The 18957-nt window shown below is 34.8% G+C and overlaps 1 protein-coding gene across 3 annotated transcripts; it reads right to left on the bottom strand.

The window, feature by feature from the left end:
• Positions 1–3507: 3507 nt before the first annotated feature.
• LOC129800868 (protein nervous wreck) lies at positions 3508–18661 on the bottom strand. Of its 3 annotated transcripts, none has more exons than XM_055845577.1 (6): positions 18447–18658; positions 13720–13949; positions 8668–10703; positions 7916–8044; positions 7784–7803; positions 3508–7720 (listed from the first exon to the last, which is right to left on the bottom strand). In XM_055845577.1, exons 1-6 carry the CDS (start codon positions 18549–18551, stop codon positions 7202–7204), a joined length of 3039 nt encoding a protein of 1012 aa, XP_055701552.1. In that variant the 5' UTR covers positions 18552–18658; the 3' UTR covers positions 3508–7201. The 3 variants fall into 3 exon arrangements, with proteins under 3 accessions (XP_055701552.1, XP_055701553.1, XP_055701554.1); XM_055845578.1 differs by lacking the exon at positions 18447–18658 and adding an exon at positions 14261–14896; XM_055845579.1 differs by lacking the exon at positions 7784–7803 and having other exon boundaries at positions 18447–18661.
• Positions 18662–18957: the final 296 nt, after the last annotated feature.

The raw sequence follows: 18957 nt of genomic DNA, 5'->3' as shown, positions 1-18957 counted from the left end.
AAAAATGAAAAGTTCGAACGCAGAATGTGTTCGAAGCTTGAAAGCCTTCCCCTAATAGGCAAAATATGGGATTTTCTACATGGAAAAATCGGAATTTTTCATATCAAAACCGTTACTCTGAAAAAAATAATTTGCAAAAGGATGCAAAAGGAGAACACCCACTCCATGTAATTAACCAAAAAGGGTAGTAACCCTGGCTCCAATCGACTTTTTTGCAAAAATCGATTAATTTCAATCGATTTTTTGGTCAATTCGAATTCAATCAACTTTGTTTTGCAAAAATATGCAAAAGGATGCAAAAGTTTGCCATTTTGCACGCGACAAAATAAGCAATTTCCAATGGCTTCCAGTTCCAGTGTCGCTCAGAATTGTCAAATGGCAGACAAAATATTAATTCACAGTGCAGTTAATTCGCCAAGTGGTGATAGTTTTCGCGTGTTTTCTCAATAACTATAATAGTGGAAAATGGGAAGAAAAGCTCCTACGGTAGAGAATTGTGTTATGATTCACAAAAACACGGTGCCGACAGAAATAAGGTGAAAATTGAGCAATGTTTTGTAGGAAAATTGACAAACATTTTTTTGGGAAAAAGAAATTTTGTGGTTCAGAAGTTTGCTCAGGTCTTTGGAGTGTTTTGTGACAAATATTTTCTGACGAAAAGACCTAAATAGTGAGATTTTTGAAGGATTTGTTCGCGAGGTTGCATCCTAATGCAAAAATTTTTGACATGTTGGATGGTTCATTCAGTAATAGTCCGACGACAAAAATTCTTGCAAATGTCAGTGTTTAAATGCAGAAAAATGGGCAAAATTTGCTAAGAAATTAGGTAAATAATAGATAAAGTGAAAAGTTTTTGAAAAAAAAGTGTCTACGGTGGTAGTGGAGTAAAAATTGAAAAGTGCAATTAACATTTTCATTGAGAGTGTACGTAGATTTTGTGTTAATGCGGCAGACAAGAATGCCAAATCATATTTATGGTGTTTCACCACAGATGGCGCTACTATAGTGCTCATTCGGAGGTAAAAATTTGCAAAGGGAGGCAATAATTGGCAAATATTTGCCAAATTGCAAATTTTTGCACCCAATTGCAAATTTTTCGTTTAATTCGAAATTCATCTCCAAAATTAATCGATTTTTGCACCCTTTTACACCCTTTTGCAAATTATTTCTTTCAGAGTAATATTCAAAATTCACTTTCGAAAAGCTTTTGAACTTTTTCTGTATGCACAAGAGATAGCGCTTTTTAAACCTACCAAATGTTGATTTCAAATAAAAGCGTTTTTAAGAGAATCTCGAAGGAAAATAGAATTCTCTTTACTACTAAGCTTTTCCATCTAACAATGTATCACTAGGATTCCAGAAAATTCACGGAAAAAAATGCAAATTTTCTGCAATAAACTTTACAACTTACCATTTAGTTTGATTTTTTTTTGGAAAATCGGAGTAAAAGTTTCATATTGTTAATAAGTTAATACAATTTTTAGTCTGAATTACAAGTGGATAGTTTGGAAATTTTCTCAGTAATTGACTTAACTTTCCCGCATTAATATAATATAATATTCACGCAGCATCTGAGATATTTTAATTCATGGTACTTTCTTATTTTGGTGCTAAAATATTTTATTCCTAAATAATTATGCAAGCAATAAGGTGTCTAGTCCAGGCCTGGCCTAAAAGAAAAGCCGAAGTGAATTTGGTGTTGCCTGTTGGCATTCTTCGAAATGCCGCGAGAATTCACGTAGAGAAAATGAGAGGTTTTTTAATGTGAAAATTGTTTAATTTCTTAGAGTTAAGTCATTTTCACAAGAAAATACTTTTAATAATTTAGTTGAATACAGTTATTTGGGTTAATTGTGAATAATTGTCGATATTACAACAAAAAAAATTGGGATGAAATTTTGAACTGGAACTCATATTCTTTTGAGCTGTCCCAAAATTCAGGATAGGTTTGAGAAAAACCCTTTTGTACAACACTATTTTGGTTAATAAGGAATACAAAAATACATATTACAAGAAGGGACACGACATGCTTATAAGAATAAAATAGAGAAGAAAATAGTTTGTCGCATTTCAGAGATTTTTGTGACAAGTGAGTTATTTGTGTCTCTATCTCTCTCTCAAAGTTGAATTGCGCGCGATTTAAGAACTTTCCATTTGAAGTGATATTTGCATTTAATTTCTTTGTATTTCTGCAATATTCAAGTAAAAAGGTGTGTAGTGAACAGCTATCCGTCTTCCGACAAAGATATCAAGAAAACAATTTCTTCCTATATGAGTTTTTATGTCTGTTATGTCTTTTTGGCGCAAAAATATTTGTCATGGCACCGTGAATGAGCGGGATTAGTGTTACTAGTATGGCTTGTAATTTCCATTAAAATTATCAACACAAAATTTCCGATATTACACGACTTTTAACGAGCACAGGTCTGTCTAGTCTCTTCTACTTAAGGAAAAGTTTAAGAAAGGCTAAAATTTCTTTTGGCTAAAAACATTATATGAAGTTTAAGAGGTCTAGCTCTTCTAATTTAAGAGATATTCGCCTTTATTTTAGAACTAAAAAAAAATTGTTTTAAAACTTTAATTTATTACTTCAAAAGGTCATGAAGCGGTAATGAAACGATAAGTAATTTTTATCCGAAAATCCAATTCTAATACTCTTCAACTACTTTGGGCGACTTTTGAGGGATTTATGAATTGGTTCAAATTCGTTGAGAACTGGTAAATTTCATTGGAATAGTATAATTATGAATAATAGTATCATAATGGTGCTATTCCAATGGAAAACGAACATGTTTTTTTATCACCTTAGTGTTCTCAAAGTGCTTCTGTATTATTGACTTTTCTTTTTATTGGCTCCTATCTCGACTGTTTTCCCCTGTCCTCACCGTGTTCTGAAACCGTCAAACAGTCGTGACAGGAACCAACGCGAAAAGGTCGTTAACGCAGAAGCACTTGAGAACAGCAAACTGCTAAAAAACGTTCACTTTTCAAAGCGTTGTACTCTTAAGTTGTCTACACATACACACTAGACAAATTATTGAAATAATAGCATTTCAAAGTGACATTGAAATGAAACTTCAATATTGAAGCGAATATTGAAAGCAATATTTCAATAATTGCCTACACACTGAACAAATTAACTTCAATATTAAAACTTTAATATTAAAAACACCAGTCTAGTCAGGGATTCACAGATCTTCTGGAATTTTCTTCCGTATATTGTCAAGAACACCCAAAATACCCAAGTTGGTCAGAAGATTTCTCCAGCTTCCTCCAGAAAACCCAGATCTTCTGGGATTTTTTCGTATATTATGCCCAAAACACTTCAGATACCTTCTGTGGTCAGAGAATTCCTGGAGCTTCCTCCAGGTAATCCTAGATTTTCTGGGATTTAAGCTGTAATTTTTCTTAATATTTTCTGCAAACTTATCAGTTCTTTTTATGAAATAATTGGAGTTTTATGGGCAGATGAAGGTTTAATTAGTACACTAGAAATAAACAAATATCTTGTATTTTGTCATATATATATATTTCTTTTCAGAATTCTTATTGTATAACTTTTTACAGAACATCATGCAGTTTAATTGCTTCCCGTCCAAACAGGACAGAAACTAAAGAGAGATAGATAGAAGAGAGTTAAACTATTTCAAGCGAAATATTCAACTTGTGAATCACGAAGAACTCAAAGAACTATTTTTTTCTTAAATCCTCTTTCACACCATCCCAAAATAATGCAAATTTTCGCGCAATTAAATCATTTTACGAGAAGCTCTCTAAAAGGAAGATTTGGTAAATTTTGAACATTTACTAGATTGTGGTTGATAAAAGGCACCGCATTAACTCAAAAAAGTGATTATAAGGATGTTTCTTTTCATGAGATTTTCTTTTTTTTCTTTATCATACATATTATAATTAGATTATTAGACAGAAATATAATATTTTGTCAAGCGCATAGAGTAAGTTTTTTTTGCATATTTTTTCTTCAACCTCATTCTTGCTTTTCAATTTCAATCATTTCTTCTTTTTTTTTTCTTAGTTCAATGAGTCTAGAATTTTTTCATCACTATTAAAGATACTTTGCTAATTTTTCCTTTATTATCTACGATTTTTTTCTTGTCTCGAAATAAAGTCCAACAAAAAGATTTCACGATTAAAAATTTGTTTAAAAAAATAAGAGGAATAAGACGATATTACAGCAACATTTCGAATTTATTTCTCTAAAAAAGATTCATCAAAGTGAAAATTTGGGTTCTTCTTGTGTAAAATATCTCTTCGCAGTTCCCTTCCTGTGAGGTATTTTGAATTTATTCCTACAATGAGTTTTATTTATGTCATCAACGAATATCATTTTTAAATAATTCCATTCAAAAATTCTTTAATACCCTTCTATAATATTATTCAAAATCCACCAGAAGGATTCAACTGTCGCTCTCACAAATATTCTTGGTGTAAAGAGGACGATATAAAACGTCTAACAAGAACCTTTTTCGGCTAAAAATATTCATCCATTTAAATTGCGCAACACAAAAAATTTTCGACATTGAAATATTCTATTTTTCCCTTGAATTTTATTTGCGATTTTTCCATCGCTTTATTCCCATTTTATGTGTTGTTTCTTTTTTTCTTCTATATTTTGTAAAAATGAAGCCTCTTTAGAGGGATTTAAACCATCTTTTCTGTTTTCCTCGAATAATTTTTGATCATAAATTTTCTCGCACAAAAAATGAGCGAGAAAAGATTCACTTTTTCCAGTTTTTCATCTCAATTTGTGCATGAAATGAACGTTGTATGAGATTTTTCTCAAACAAAACAGTGAGATGCAAATGTGTTAAAGCAACTTTTTAAAATATCAAATTAGCTAAATTTTTATTAAGGCTTTGAAAATTGAAATTATGTAAATGAAAAATATTGTTTTATATTACAAAATTTTAGCCGGGGATTTTAAGATTCCTTGATGTCTTTTACTTCTGAAGGTATACAGATTACTATGGGAATGTCACTAAGTTCTTTTTCAAATCAGTATCCCATAAATTAAATAAGGCTGCAGCTGAATAGGCACTATTTTGGTAATAACGATTAGTCAGTAAAATCGCAAATTTTGGTCAGTACGAAAATAAAATTAGGTAATTATGGCTCTGGCACACCTTTTAGATTAGGAACATTTTTCATAAAGTCAAAATTCACATCGCTTTCTTTTTCAAAGGTTATGTATATGTCTATCCTACTGTTTCGCATTCAAAATTGAACTGAATTAAATTTAATTTGCTATGATGTTCAAAAGACGAAAAGGTCTAAAAATTGAATAGACATGCAATACTTTTAAGAAACAAAGAAATGTGAACTTTATGGAATTTTACTGATATAAAAGATATGCCGGAAGCATTAATAATTAAAAATGAATACAAATGTTTCCAGTATACCTATTAGATCAGTAAAATTTCAGAAGGAGAAAATTCAAAAGTTCTGCATATATGCCTATCCTACACTTTCGTAATCTTATTCTTCATTTGAACATCACACTAAATTAAATTAATTCAGCTCAATTTTGAATCCGAAAGAATTGAATATACAAACTTTTTAAAAAAGAAAGGAATGCGAATTTTCCTGATCTAAAAGATGTGTCATAGCCATTAAATTCAAAATGAACACTAAAAATTCTACTAAGATAATTTTGATCAGTAAAAAAAGCAGAGGAAAATATCAGTAAGTGAACAATTAAATTTTTCCCAGTAAAACAACCGGCTTTTAATTATTAAAAAAAGAACAATTTAAAATGTTTTTTTTTTTGGAAATTATTCACGGCTTTTTATTTTTTTTTTATATTTTCCAAAATGTTTTTGATTAGTTCATACTTAGTTATGATCAATTTTCTATTCAAGTTTTAGAAATCGGATATTTTGATTTTCTTTCGTAGTTAATGATATTTTTTAGTACGATATATTGGAACGAGAATTATTATCTTTCAAATGTTTGTTTTTTTTTGGAAAATGTCAATTTTTTTGTTATAAACGCCACTGACAAAATGTGTAAAAGTTCAAAAGAATCACGTAGTTGAATCTTTACTATTTTTAATTTCTAAATATTTTAGGTGTAGAACTGGGTTTTAAAGAATTATCTTTCATAAGTTCAAACTCTGAATTTACAAAAAAACATTTAATCCCGCTAAATAAACCAAATTGACAACTCAGATTAAGACTCGAACTTTTACTAAATTCGTTTCTTACGCTTTTTGGGTGCTCTTTAACATTCTTCACCTTCCCTGTAAACAACATTACATCTGAAATTTAATAATTCTCAAAATTATAAGGATTTTCAATTTTAAAAACCCTTTACTCCGCATGTAAAATCACTGCTTGAAATCGCTCTTCTGTAAAGTTGACTATTTGCGAGTTATTTCAGTCTTATTCTGAGCCATTGATATAATATTAAAATAAATAAAAACTGAAAATAAAATTAGTTCAAACGGAATAAGGGTCAATGCAAATGGCGATATGGCCAAATTAAACCAGAGATAGGGAATAATGCAACGATTTATTGTAGGTTATTTTAAACTTTCTTTAAAATAATGTGATCATAGATTGTAGAGAATTTTAAGACCTTTCCAGCGGCACCAAATTTTTCAAGATCTATTATGCAATTGTTCAGAAAATCCAAATATTTTATAGAAAATTGATCTATGCAATGTTATTCGACAATACAATTCCATACCGGATAATTTCACAATAAACCTATCCGGAAGATACATTCATTAGACAACAAGGCATCAAAAAATCCCCGCATGATCCAAAAACATTTCATATGATTTTGCAACAAAAATAATTCAATCTCTTCAGAAACAACTCCTAACTTTTGCACCTCACTGTAACTTCTGTCCTTTTAGCAGTTTTTACAATTAATCGCAATTTTCTTTAATCTAAAAAAAAAGATATTTTCTATTCCAATTTATCTATAGTTCTTGTCCTTTCCTTTTCATCTGATATTGCCACTAAGAAAATGTACTACAAGTAACAATTACTGGGAAATTAAAAACTTCCCCAATTTCGAATATGCGCACAAAAATGGCGAGAAATAATAAAATGAACATGTACCCTTGATGATTTGCTATATGAGGCCCCGGGGGCGTCCTCCCTCGTGTGACTCCCAGGAGAAATGAGTGAGAGAACACAAAAAAGAAACAATTATGAATTAAAAAAAGGAGTTTTTAGGCATTGCTCTCCTTGAGATTCTGCAATCTCTCCAGCTGATGAGGAGCCAATTCCTCCGGTATGCTGGCACGTCCTCCAACAACTTGCTTCGGCGGCTCAGGATCACCCGCAAAAGCATCCTCGAAGTTGGCTGAGAAGTTAGCCTCGAAATTTGCCTCAAATTCCCCATCAGCGCCAAAAGGATCAGATTCAGGAGCTGGAATTGCAGGAGGTTCGGGCGGTTTTTCAGCTGGTGGTGGAAGATCCTCACCAAAATCATCCACTTCCTCAGGATTCTCCTGAATTTCCTGAGGTGGTGGAGGAGGCAAATCCTTATCTTCATCCTCACCCGGTGGTGATTCCTTTGCACATTCCTCAGCTTCAGCCTCCTCAGCCTCAACCTCTTCCTTCACTGGAGGAAAAGCCATCTCTGGATGTTCTGCCATTGGAGTGGCAGCTGTTACAGATATCTGAACAACATTCAGGCCAAACTCCTCACCACCATCTTCTTTGGTCACCGTTTCTGATGTATCTCCCTGTTGAAAAAGAACTTCACATTACACCTATCTCTAGATTGGGTAAATCTTTGAAACATTTACCTCTTGCTCCAGAACCAACACTGAGTAAGCACAAAAAGACACAGAAATCATTAAAGCCAGGACAAAGAATACATCGACACAGAACATGCAGGAAAAGCTAAAAATTTCACAATGAAGAAAGAAAGGACTCACCTGGTGGAGTTGACTGGAACTGATGGGAACCATATTGCTTCTGCTGAGCCTTTGAGAGCTCCATCTCAAAAGCCTGGGGCGCTTGTGGAGGTGGTTGCGAGGGTGGAGGAACCTGATCGGGTTCGGTATCTAAAAAAAAACAGAAATTTGGGTTAACAATTGTCGAATACGTCGTACGCTTTCCAATTAACCCATTCAGTCAATGTACCAGAAATACTTGAGATAGAAAGTTCATATTTTGGGATTAGTTTCCTACAGATTAATAGATGAATTTTTTGAAAAGAAATTTTTTTTTATCTATTATGGGGGCGCGGGAAGTCCCTGTCAAACACACGTCTTAACGGTCGCTGAATTTAAATTCTGTGCCTTAATTCATTACAAACTCTATTGATTTAGATAGAGTAACTATCCAATAAAACAAATTGGCAACTAGAATTTAAATCAGGAAAGAGGATAAAGGCCAATTTTAAGAAATTCGACGGGATGTCGAATTTTCCGTTCGCCATTTTAAGCAAAAATTTTGCATGACCTTCCGCGAAGCAAGAAAGCAATAACAAAATGTATTTTCATGTCTGTCGGACCATTTTTCCCAAGTAATTGAAGAACTAAAGTTACTAAAAATACATTCCTGACAGCAATTAGGATAAAAGTTGCCCAGGAATAAATCATCTAAAATCACTCAATTTGCGTATGATGTATAATACCATGGTAAGGAATGGGTTAAAATATTTTATAGAATTTTGAGTACTCACCATTCGATGAGAAAGCCTCAAAAGTGGGCGGAGGTGCGGGAACTGGAAGTTGACGGACAGCATCGGGCACAGAAGGTGGTGTCATGGGAGAATCTTCGGGTTCTTCCTCGCCCTCAGTCAAGGGTTCTCCTGTCTCATCGCATTCTTCCACCAGGAGAGCCGGGAAATTTCCATGCTTCCCATCCAATTCACCTTCCCACCATCCATCGTCCACTCCATGGGCACTCTTTGTGGTGATCTTGATGATCTGCCCTTCCTCGAAGGTCAGTTCATCCTCTGCCGTAGCATCGTAGTCATAGAGAGCAATGCAATACTGAATTTCAGGCTGGGGTTTGGTGACTTTGACCGGAGCTGAGATCACAGATACTTGATCTGGTGACTGGGCAGAATCCTGATAGGCTTCCTGCTCCTCAGCATCCACTGTGTAATCCACTGAAGAGAAGGAGATTTGTGTGGCCAGAGCCTGCTGTTGACTCGAATCACTCAATTCATCGCGCTCAACATCCAGATAGTTGTGAGGTACATAGCCCTCTTCTCCTCGATAATTCCTGGCCCTCAACCAACCATCACCATCACCCTCCCCAATCACCTCCAACTGTTCATTCTCCACAATGGTCAGTTCATCAGGATTCTGGGCTGTGTAGGAATACAGGGCAGTGCATTTGAAAACTGGTCCAGTTTGAGCTGGAACTGCACTTCCAGCTCCCTCAGCTCCCCAGTCTACTTGAGTCGGATCATCCCAACCAGCTGTTAATTGCTCAATCTTCTGCCTCTCCTGTTCCAGCATAGCATCAACATCGGCATGATCTGGCACTGACTCTGCCTGAGAAAGTTCTTCCTCCGGATCAACATCCCGGGCTGTCACGACAGCCTGAGATGTCGATGGTTGAGCGATCTTTGGCTGTTGCTCCTCCGTGTCTGAATCGTAGAAACTGTCTGAGCTCGGCTGTTCTCCCTGACCCGAAGCATCAGTCCTCATCGAGAGGGAACTGTTTGAGCGATGAATTTCCTGGACCCCGAGAGTTTCGGCTTCCTGCAGCCACTCATCCACATTGACTCCACCTTGCCTCAGACATTCAATACAGGCTTCCGCTTTGGCTTTCTCCGTCTCTGCTTTTCGCACACACTCCCGGAAGTCCTCCATTTTCGTCTCCAGGTCTACTCCATGCGGATCCTGAGGATCAACACGCTGCCCAGCATCCCGCAGAGCCTGGCAAATTGCCAATTTCTTCACATACTCCTTGATATTGTTGTTCTCTCGGAAAATCCTTCCCGCCATAATCTTTGCCTCACGACTGAGATTTGCCGCTGCTGATTCATGTTCCGCCGTAATCTTAGTGATGGGATCATTTTCACAATTCTCAAATTCATACTGAATGTGCTGCTTGAGTACGGGATAGAATAAATAGCAGCACTGTAAATTGTATTCGCGCGTCAGCTGCTGAGCCTGATCCCGGATCTTTCCGAAGGAATGCTGCGTAGCGGAGCAGGTGAGCAACTCGGTGCGTCCCATTAGCATCAAATAGTCAGCTATTCGTTCATAGACATAATTCTCCATTGTGGTCATTGTCGTTTGAAGATCAACAGTAAAATAGCGATTTTGATGGGCATTGGCCGAAGCCAGGCTCAGTAGATAGTCATTTCTGGCTCCAGATGATCTCTCCTCCAGTTGTTCCTTTCGCGAAGTCACCCTGGCACTGTTCTTCTGTAGTGATGTGATCGACTGAAAGAATGAACCCTTCTTCTTCTTTAACTTCTCCTCGATATCCCTAGCCTTGTCCCTAACATCATGGGCACTGTGTTCCTCATCGAAATACTGCTTCTTTGTCGTATCCACGCGTACTACGCAATTTTGCAACTCCTTCTGAATATTTGCCAATTGATTGACGCACTTTTTGCTGATGGCTAATTTATAATCTCGGAGCATCTTAGCCTCATCGGCTATTTGCTGCTGAAATACTTCAATGGCGGCCAAACGGGCTCTGGCCAGCTTTTCATTTTCCTCCAGCACCGTACGCCAGACGCTCCACATATTCCTACAAAATCGTTTGATAATTTCGTCAGAAACAACAAAAATAAATTACCCCCTTGAGAAAACAAATGGTCATATCTCTTGGTTTCGTCAGATTTGGGAAGGCCAAAAATATTCCACGTGCAATTGCTATTTCAAGTGAGAGGGAGATAAAAAAAAGATAGTATTCTTATCAGCATGTTGGCCAGTGTGGAAATAAACCACGCACACGTAACATTTAAACAACCTCAGCGACTTTTTAATAGAATCATTTCTCATTTCAGTTTAAGGAGGGAGCACATAATAAAAGCTCTCTAAATCGATTGAACAAGGTGAGAGCAGATCACAATTGAATGTGTACACTCTGGCAAATCAGCCTATATTTCACACTTTTATGCGAAAATGCATTATGACCAGCAGGGGAATTCTGTAACAGTATGACATTCTCATATGACAAATTTAAAAATTGTTACATGGCAAATTAGAAAAATATAATCGAAAATTAGATTCATATCAATTACTAAGAGCTTCATGGGGCTCCTTGCATTGCCAATTTGGGTCTTATTGAGCTTTAAAATTGTCCTGCTCCCGAAATCACCACAAAAATTTGTCATAGGACATTCTCATATTGTTACAGAATTCCCCTAAAAAATACATGAAAAAAATCTTAGATTCTTGCACAGTTTAAATAATGAAACATTTTTGTTAATAAACCTTAACAGCAATTTGTACTAAATTTGATATGGAGTCGAAGAAGCACCTCTTCGATAGGGAACCCCTATTGACACTTTTGTCAAAATGTTGAAATTTATTTAATGCATCTAATAAAATCTAAGTAATATAGCGCGTTTTTTCATTAATATGCGTTTTTCAATAAGGATAAGTATTCGAATTTCGTATTCCAAATGGTACAGAGTAGGGTGTCAATAAGTTCTGACACGGGTTCTTAAAATATCAATAGGTATTCTTTTCACCATAGATATGGACAGAAAAGGCTAACACATCGCATTCTAAACGCTTCTGATTAAAGATTTAAGATTAACTTTTCAAATACCAAATGCATTTAATAACGACAATAATATCATCTTTAAAGAATTTATTAACTAATGTAAGATTATTATATTCTGAAAGGAAATTTGGCACTAACGAGGCGGATTTCATTCTAAATTGATTTTATTCTTATCTAAATAAGTTTAAATGGGAAATGCATTAAATGCGAAGTGTTTAACCCTTTAAGGACGATTGGGTCATCGGTGACCCAAAAATGAAATTTTTCCTACCGCCTTCTAAAGTTGCGTTTTGCTCTAAAAAGTCAGAAAAAGTATTTTTTTTTAACCGTCTCGTCCTTAAAGGGTTAAAGCGTAGAGAGGCTTTCGAGACGAGAGACTTACAAGAGTCCTAAAAAAGTACTAGGTGTACAGATGATATTACCCATAATATCTCGATTTTGTGAAAATTGCTTTTCCTAAATTATTGCAAGATAAACATCCTAAAAACCTTAAAATTGAAAGCCCAAATAAGAAACGTACAAAACGTCTCATGAGTCTTTTCCTCTTGGAAATCCCAATTGACAAAAAAAGGAATTTAATAAAAAACAAAACACTTGACTACTGAAAAGTAAATGAAATAATCTAAGAATAAGTAATAGTTAGGGAATTAGAAGCATCGGAAGTAGAAATAAATAAAGTCAACAACCCATTAAAAATTAATTCAGTTATTATGTCACTATTTGAATCAACAATTAATCTTATTACTAATAACGTTATTTGAGCTTACATATTTACTATATGTATAGTAAATATCCGGAGATTTGCAAAAACTATCCTATATTCCAACATCGTTCTACCTTGCGATTGTGTACATACGTTAGAAAAAAATTACTAGATAGTTAGAAAAAATTATTTCCTCTATGGGTCACCGGTGACCCAATTATCCTTAAAGGATTGAAGCAGTTTTATCAAATGCAAAAATCTTAAATTACTTTAACTCTTTCGGGACCGCAGCATTATGTTGCAAGTCAATTTAATATTTTTTTGATCAAAAATATCTTAGCTTCGGAGTTAAACTAAGTCCTACAAAAAATATCCTAGATTTTGACGCTCTTATAGTTTACAATCATGCACAAGATTTGGACTTTTAGCGGTACTAAACGATTAAAAAAAGATTATTTTCCCAAAACATCCATATTTTCCATTGAATACTTAGAGGCCGAAAAGAAACGAAGTTGATAGTACTAGATTTACTAGATACTGTTCATTTTCAGACACCAAAGAACAACTTAACCGCCTAATGGTCTTCTGAATAAATATAAATATATCTATATCGAGCTTTTCAAGAGATCATCAAAGTGTTTTTCTAAACAATCCGAACAGGTTTCTTCGAATATCGTGTCTGACGTAGTCGTGTGTTATCTTCAGTTTTTACGAATGAATGTTGAAAGCTTATTTACAAGCAAAGAATACCGAAGGTCATAAGCTTCGAAGCTAAGCTTTTTTTTGGTTTTGAGGAGAAGACAATACTTTTTGACGAACGCCGGAAGAAATGAGGATGATCCAAAAAAGTTTCTTCATCTAGGCTGACCGCTAATTCGGCCGGTATTTCGATCTGGTTTTCTACCGTTTTTCTGATGAGATCTATCATTAGTTGATAGCAGCCGCAAATGATAATTGGGTAGAGGAAATATAATAATACTGGTAAAAATAAAAGGATCAAATTGATCCAAATTTGATCCTTTTGCAAAGGATGGCTCAAATTAACACGTTCTATTATTATAAATGTGTATTCAGAGTTTTAAATTTGATCCATCCTTTGCAAAAGCATCAAATTTGGATCAATTTGATCCTTTTGTTTTTACCAGTATAAGATTTTTATAGATCCTAAATGTCCTAAATAGTTCAAAAAGTCGTTTTTCAAAAAACGGTCTAAAAAAATGTTTTCTCAAAACAATTTTTTTGGTCTCAGAGTGGACACAGAGGACACAGAGTACCAAAGAATACGAAAAAGTTCGAGGAAACACGGACTTTGAAGAAATAAGAACTCACCATTTCTCATCTGCTCCTTCCATCTTAATGTCGGGAATGTTAGGCATCTTTTTGTTGAGATAAGCCGATGATATCTTGAGCAGTGCCTCACTATAGGACTTCTCAATGGCTGAGCGTTTAATCGTGAAGAGACGAATATCCTCCAGGAGATCGCATTCATGCTGATTTTTGAGTTGCAGCTTTGCCACTTGCTCAGCATGCAAATTCTTGAGGAACTTGGTGTAGTTACCCTGCAAAGTGACCACCATAAAATCAATTAATCTTCTATTTGCTAAGGCTAAACTCGATGGCTTTCTGCCGAATGAATAATGCAAGGAAAATATTATCCAGCACGTAGGTGGATGGTCTTTTCCTCATGTGTTGTACCTCATGAAATTCGATTGTGCATGGAATAATACATGGGAGAACTTTCTTAATTTAGACATGGAAAAAAATCAATATTTGATTTGTCAGGGAGATTTTTTGGCCACTGAATTCTGGGGGATTTAGGGGGTTCTGTGGAGAGTGAGAGAAAAATGGAGAAGTTCCCTTATGGGATTACCTTTCTCGGTGGAGGCTGCATTTTTTCAATCCACACACCCAATTATAAACCGTGAAAATGGGGATGTTAAAAAATTGCTCTTGATGGTGATTTTTCTTCCACACCACAAACCCCTTACAACTCGCGCACTCTATTTCACGGAAAATTGTCCCTTTTTCCGGCCTCAAGAGTCTCCCTATTTTTTTTCCCTTTAGCTATATTTTCTTCACCACCTCGTGGATTTTACAACTTTTCAGTGATACAAAATCGCAGTTTTAATTGAGGCCACTGTGATTTTTATTCCCTTTTCCTTTCTCCTGGCACACACCAAACACTCCTTTTCTGGAGATCCTCTCGAATGGGTCCGTCAAACCCAATAAAATCTCACTCAAAAGCCCACACAGCACACAAAAAAGAGGCCCCCGTGAACACGATCAAACTAAATCATTATTCGCCAATTTGCCCAATCGAATTTGCCATCTAAGTGGATTTTGATTGACCGACTGAGACACATTTGGGATGGACTAGCATTTGCACTGGGGAGGAAAAATGGCGAGTTGCACGGAATTTCTGCCGCCTCCACACTTTCACCCTGCTGAGGAATTTTCTCCTTCACGCACCAACTCTGAGGGATTTTTTCCTGCCCCTCGAAGCTTTTCTCTATATGGTGGATCGATTTGCTCAGCGCACACGAGGTGGCTTTTCCTTCGCTACCATTGCTCCTGCGTGGAAAATTCTTTAAGCTTCTGCCCCACTTTTTGGTGCCTCCCTCTCCTCTAGAGAGGAAATTTTGTGGCCGTCAGCCGCTTATGAGGACACCAAGGGGTAGCTATGGTAGCTATATTACATGTGGAGACATTCTACCTACAATAAGCAAAATGTAGTTCAAATAATTTGTTTCCAGAACATAGTGTATAGGGGAGACAGGGGCAGTTAGTCAGGGGTGATACAATAGAATGTTATGTGTTATATTTTTCTTGAGAAAGAATATGGAGCAAAGTACTATTTATTCAAAGCATTCAAAGTAATGAAATTACTTTCTATTCATTGAAATATTTATGAGTGTGATTCAAAAATGTTTTACACAATATAGGCAAAGAGAAATTCATTTGCTCGAGAATTCCGACCCGATCTTACCTAATCGAAAATAATTTCAAAAATAATTTAAATCCCTCCCAAAGTGTTAGAAAAATTTTAGGTTATGCAATGCTTAACCTTTAAAATTTGATTTGTTTAAAGAAATTTTTAAATATTATTTTGTTCATGGTAAAACAAAACTAATTTAAAAATTCCGTAAAGCTATAAAAAGCTTCATTCTCTTATTTCTCTTAATTGAACATAACCTAAAAAATATTTAAGGTTATGTTACGATTTGTTGCATTTAAATTTAATTAGCCTTATCATTTTATAAACAATAGACTAGCTCTCATTTGGGCATTTTGGGCAAAAAGCCATCCGAATTATCGAGAACGTATATTTGAGCATGAAACTGTTAAAAAACCAACCAATTCTTGTACATTTTTATACCAATATTAAACCAGGGGTCTCTCGACATTTCATTTTTCCATACGTTTTTGCATAGAGACACTGAAGACTATTGGCAAGTTTTTTCCTAAAGAGAATTGACTTATCAGTCTGATATATTTCGAAATCGTGCATTAAAAGCTATCTAAAAATACATATTTCATTATGCTCGCCGAAATAATACAAGAACTACGAGTAAATTTGTTTAAGGCGTGAGAAGTGAAAAATAGCTTCACTTTTTATTACGCTTGATGGGGCCCTGATTAAACTCACATACTCATAATCTTTAAAAAAAAATCCTCAAAAACCTTACAAAATTTGAAGATATTACTTCAATAGGTCAACTTAACCAAATGCCACCGACACCCAAATTAAATTAAAAATAGCTCCATTAAAAAAAAGCCAATCGAATTAGAGTCCATTTGTATTCAAAATGAATTTTATGTGGTATAAATATTCTGAATTTCCTTGCAAAGAATTCTTTGATAGGTAATTTAACCACAATAAAAAAAAACTCATCTTCAAGTTTTTTAAATTTTAAATGAAATAAATTGTTACCTCAAAGATACAAATAAATAAATTATAATAAATAAATTAAATAATTAATAAATAATTATATTAAATAAATTATTTGCATTAAAATCATACGTAGGAAATATTTTAGGTTAGGCTTACAACAACCATAATTTCCCCAAATCAGACAATGAGGTCCATAGCTCTAATTATATAGAGAAGAGGTTATGTTGAAATTTAAGATTATTTTGGTTATAACCTAAATTAAATCCAGACATGATTAGGTCCGCAAAAGCTCTTCAACTCTATGTAAACAGCAGCTTTGTTTGTAAGCTTCTTATGAAAAACATAGGGCTTTAATCTGCTTTTTCAACCAATGAAACATTTTTAAATCCTAATCCTACTAACTGAACTAACTTAAAGCAAGAAATTAATTTAGAAAGTGTATATATACAGTCGTAAAAATAAAAGGATCAAATTGAATCATATCTTTTTCAAAAGGATGGATCATGTTTGATCCTTTGAAAGCATCATTAGTGTCTTTAGAAATTTTGTATGCAGATTCATCACGAAGGATTACGTTTTTTCAGTAACTTTTATTACACTTATCATGTTACTCTGATCTGAGCAAAAACCAAATATGACTTTTTCATTGTTAAAATTGAATTAAATTAGTCGCAAAACAGGGACACTTTCAAAGGATCCTCGATAATCCTCTCATTTTTATCAGTGATACTATATGGTTTTTTCCTCTTGTAGTTATTTAGCAATATGAGGTTATGATAAATATGACTTTTAAGAAGTTTATTAACTTAAAGTAAGACAAATTTAAGTTGTAATTAAATATTTTCTGTAATTTGTTCATTTAATTTAATCTTGAAAAATTTTATAAACTTATTACATGTAAAGTAAGTTAGCTCTGTAGGGTTATATTGAACATAACCTCACATTAACTTGTGAGCTATTAGTAAAATAATTGAGCCGTATGTATGATCTAAAAGGAGTCTCATACCAATTATAATTTCTAAGCTAAATGCAATTTGAATTTTATGAATAATTCAAAAAGCTAAGGTAGAATAGGCTAATTCAGAACCAGAATTTTTCATAATTCCAGATGATTCAAATAGGAATATAGATTTTTTCATAAATAAACACAATAGGGGAAAGTGCTCTCCCTTCGAACGTTCATGCCTTCGAATAATGTGAATTTCTTATGTTTTTCGTAAGAGATTTACACTAAATTATCACGCAATTATCAACAATTGATGATAAGCCATCTAATATTTAATAGAAATGTGTAAGTCTCTTTAAAAGAAAATTCACATTATTCGAAGGCATGACCTTTCGAAGGGAGAGTACTTTTCCCTACTAAATTTTTATTTAATCTATGTCACAGTCTTACTATTCCATCCTATGAGCTCCAGATAAATCTTAGTCTTGTTTTATTTTATCGTTATTAAATTATAAGGTTAAAATCACACAAATAGATTTAAAAGGTTTTTACCATACAAAATGAAACTTGAATTTTTGAGGTTAGACTAAACATATCCTAAAACTTGTAAATAATTTAATCTTTGGCAAAATAAGTTAGTGACGTCCATTGATTTATAAACTTAGAAATTCATGTAAAACCTTGATCACGTTCACTATTTTTAGGTTATGCCCTAGACACACTTACGACTTAAGCCGACAGGCGACTTAGTGGAAAATGTTGGAAATGCACTTTTACCATTATTTTTAATATAATTACACTAAGCCGTCTCTCGGCTAATCCGCATGTCTGTCAAGGCCCTTACGTCGTTTAGAGTTTAGAGGTTATCTGCGGACAAAATTGAATCTTACTTTAAATTTTAAATTAACGACCACTTCACTTTTTCGGTATTTTTCTTTACACAATACACAAATAAACGTAGACCAAAATACGAATTGTATCAAGTACTTCTGTTGTGAGATAAAAACCCCTTCGAGAGCATCGCATGCGCTGAACAATTCCCTGAGAAATGGCCCGAACTTGAGTGGCCCTCAATTGCCCATTAAGCTGAGACGGGGGCGCGGTGAAGTTTCAGAGAACTTGGGTGTCTCAAATTCATCTTCCATTACGTAAGATTTCCCCCAAAACGCAATCCCAAGGATGTTGAGGGAAAATTCCGAATAAATGAATTCCACTCACCGAAATACCATAAGGTGTTGGTGGTTTCTTTCTATGACGTCGTCTCAGGCGCGAAAGACTGGATCTCCGTCGAAGACCACTTTTGCTGCCACCCGCTTCTGGCATCCTTCAGCGAGAGCGTTTTGGGAGTGCTGAAGAAGTCCGTGCACCATCCACCGAGGCACTGACTGAAATGATAAGAAAACGCGCGCACAAGCAAATCAATGGTGGTATCCAATGTGTTATCGTCCCTTATCAGTTGTGCGCCATACTCCCCCGTCCGCACTCCCGCCAAAACCACTCCCTCTTTATTGCAAAAAACACCTTCAAATGTCTCGCTCTCGCTCCCGAAAAACTCACCCATATCTTATCTCTACATATTGAACACCATATTGGCCATCAGATTCCAAAAACCTTCACCTTCAAGGTTTCCCCTGTGAGATCCCATGGGAACACATTCAGACAAATCTCTTCATTCACACTTCGGGAAATTCTCCCAAATCCATATTTCTCACTCCTTCACCCTCAAAGA

The sequence above is a fragment of the Phlebotomus papatasi genome, chromosome 2 (assembly GCF_024763615.1).
Source record: "Phlebotomus papatasi isolate M1 chromosome 2, Ppap_2.1, whole genome shotgun sequence".
In the NCBI taxonomy this organism is placed as follows: domain Eukaryota; kingdom Metazoa; phylum Arthropoda; class Insecta; order Diptera; family Psychodidae; genus Phlebotomus; species Phlebotomus papatasi.
Note: the sequence above shows the minus strand (reverse complement) of the source record. Positions and strands in the feature narration are given on the sequence as shown.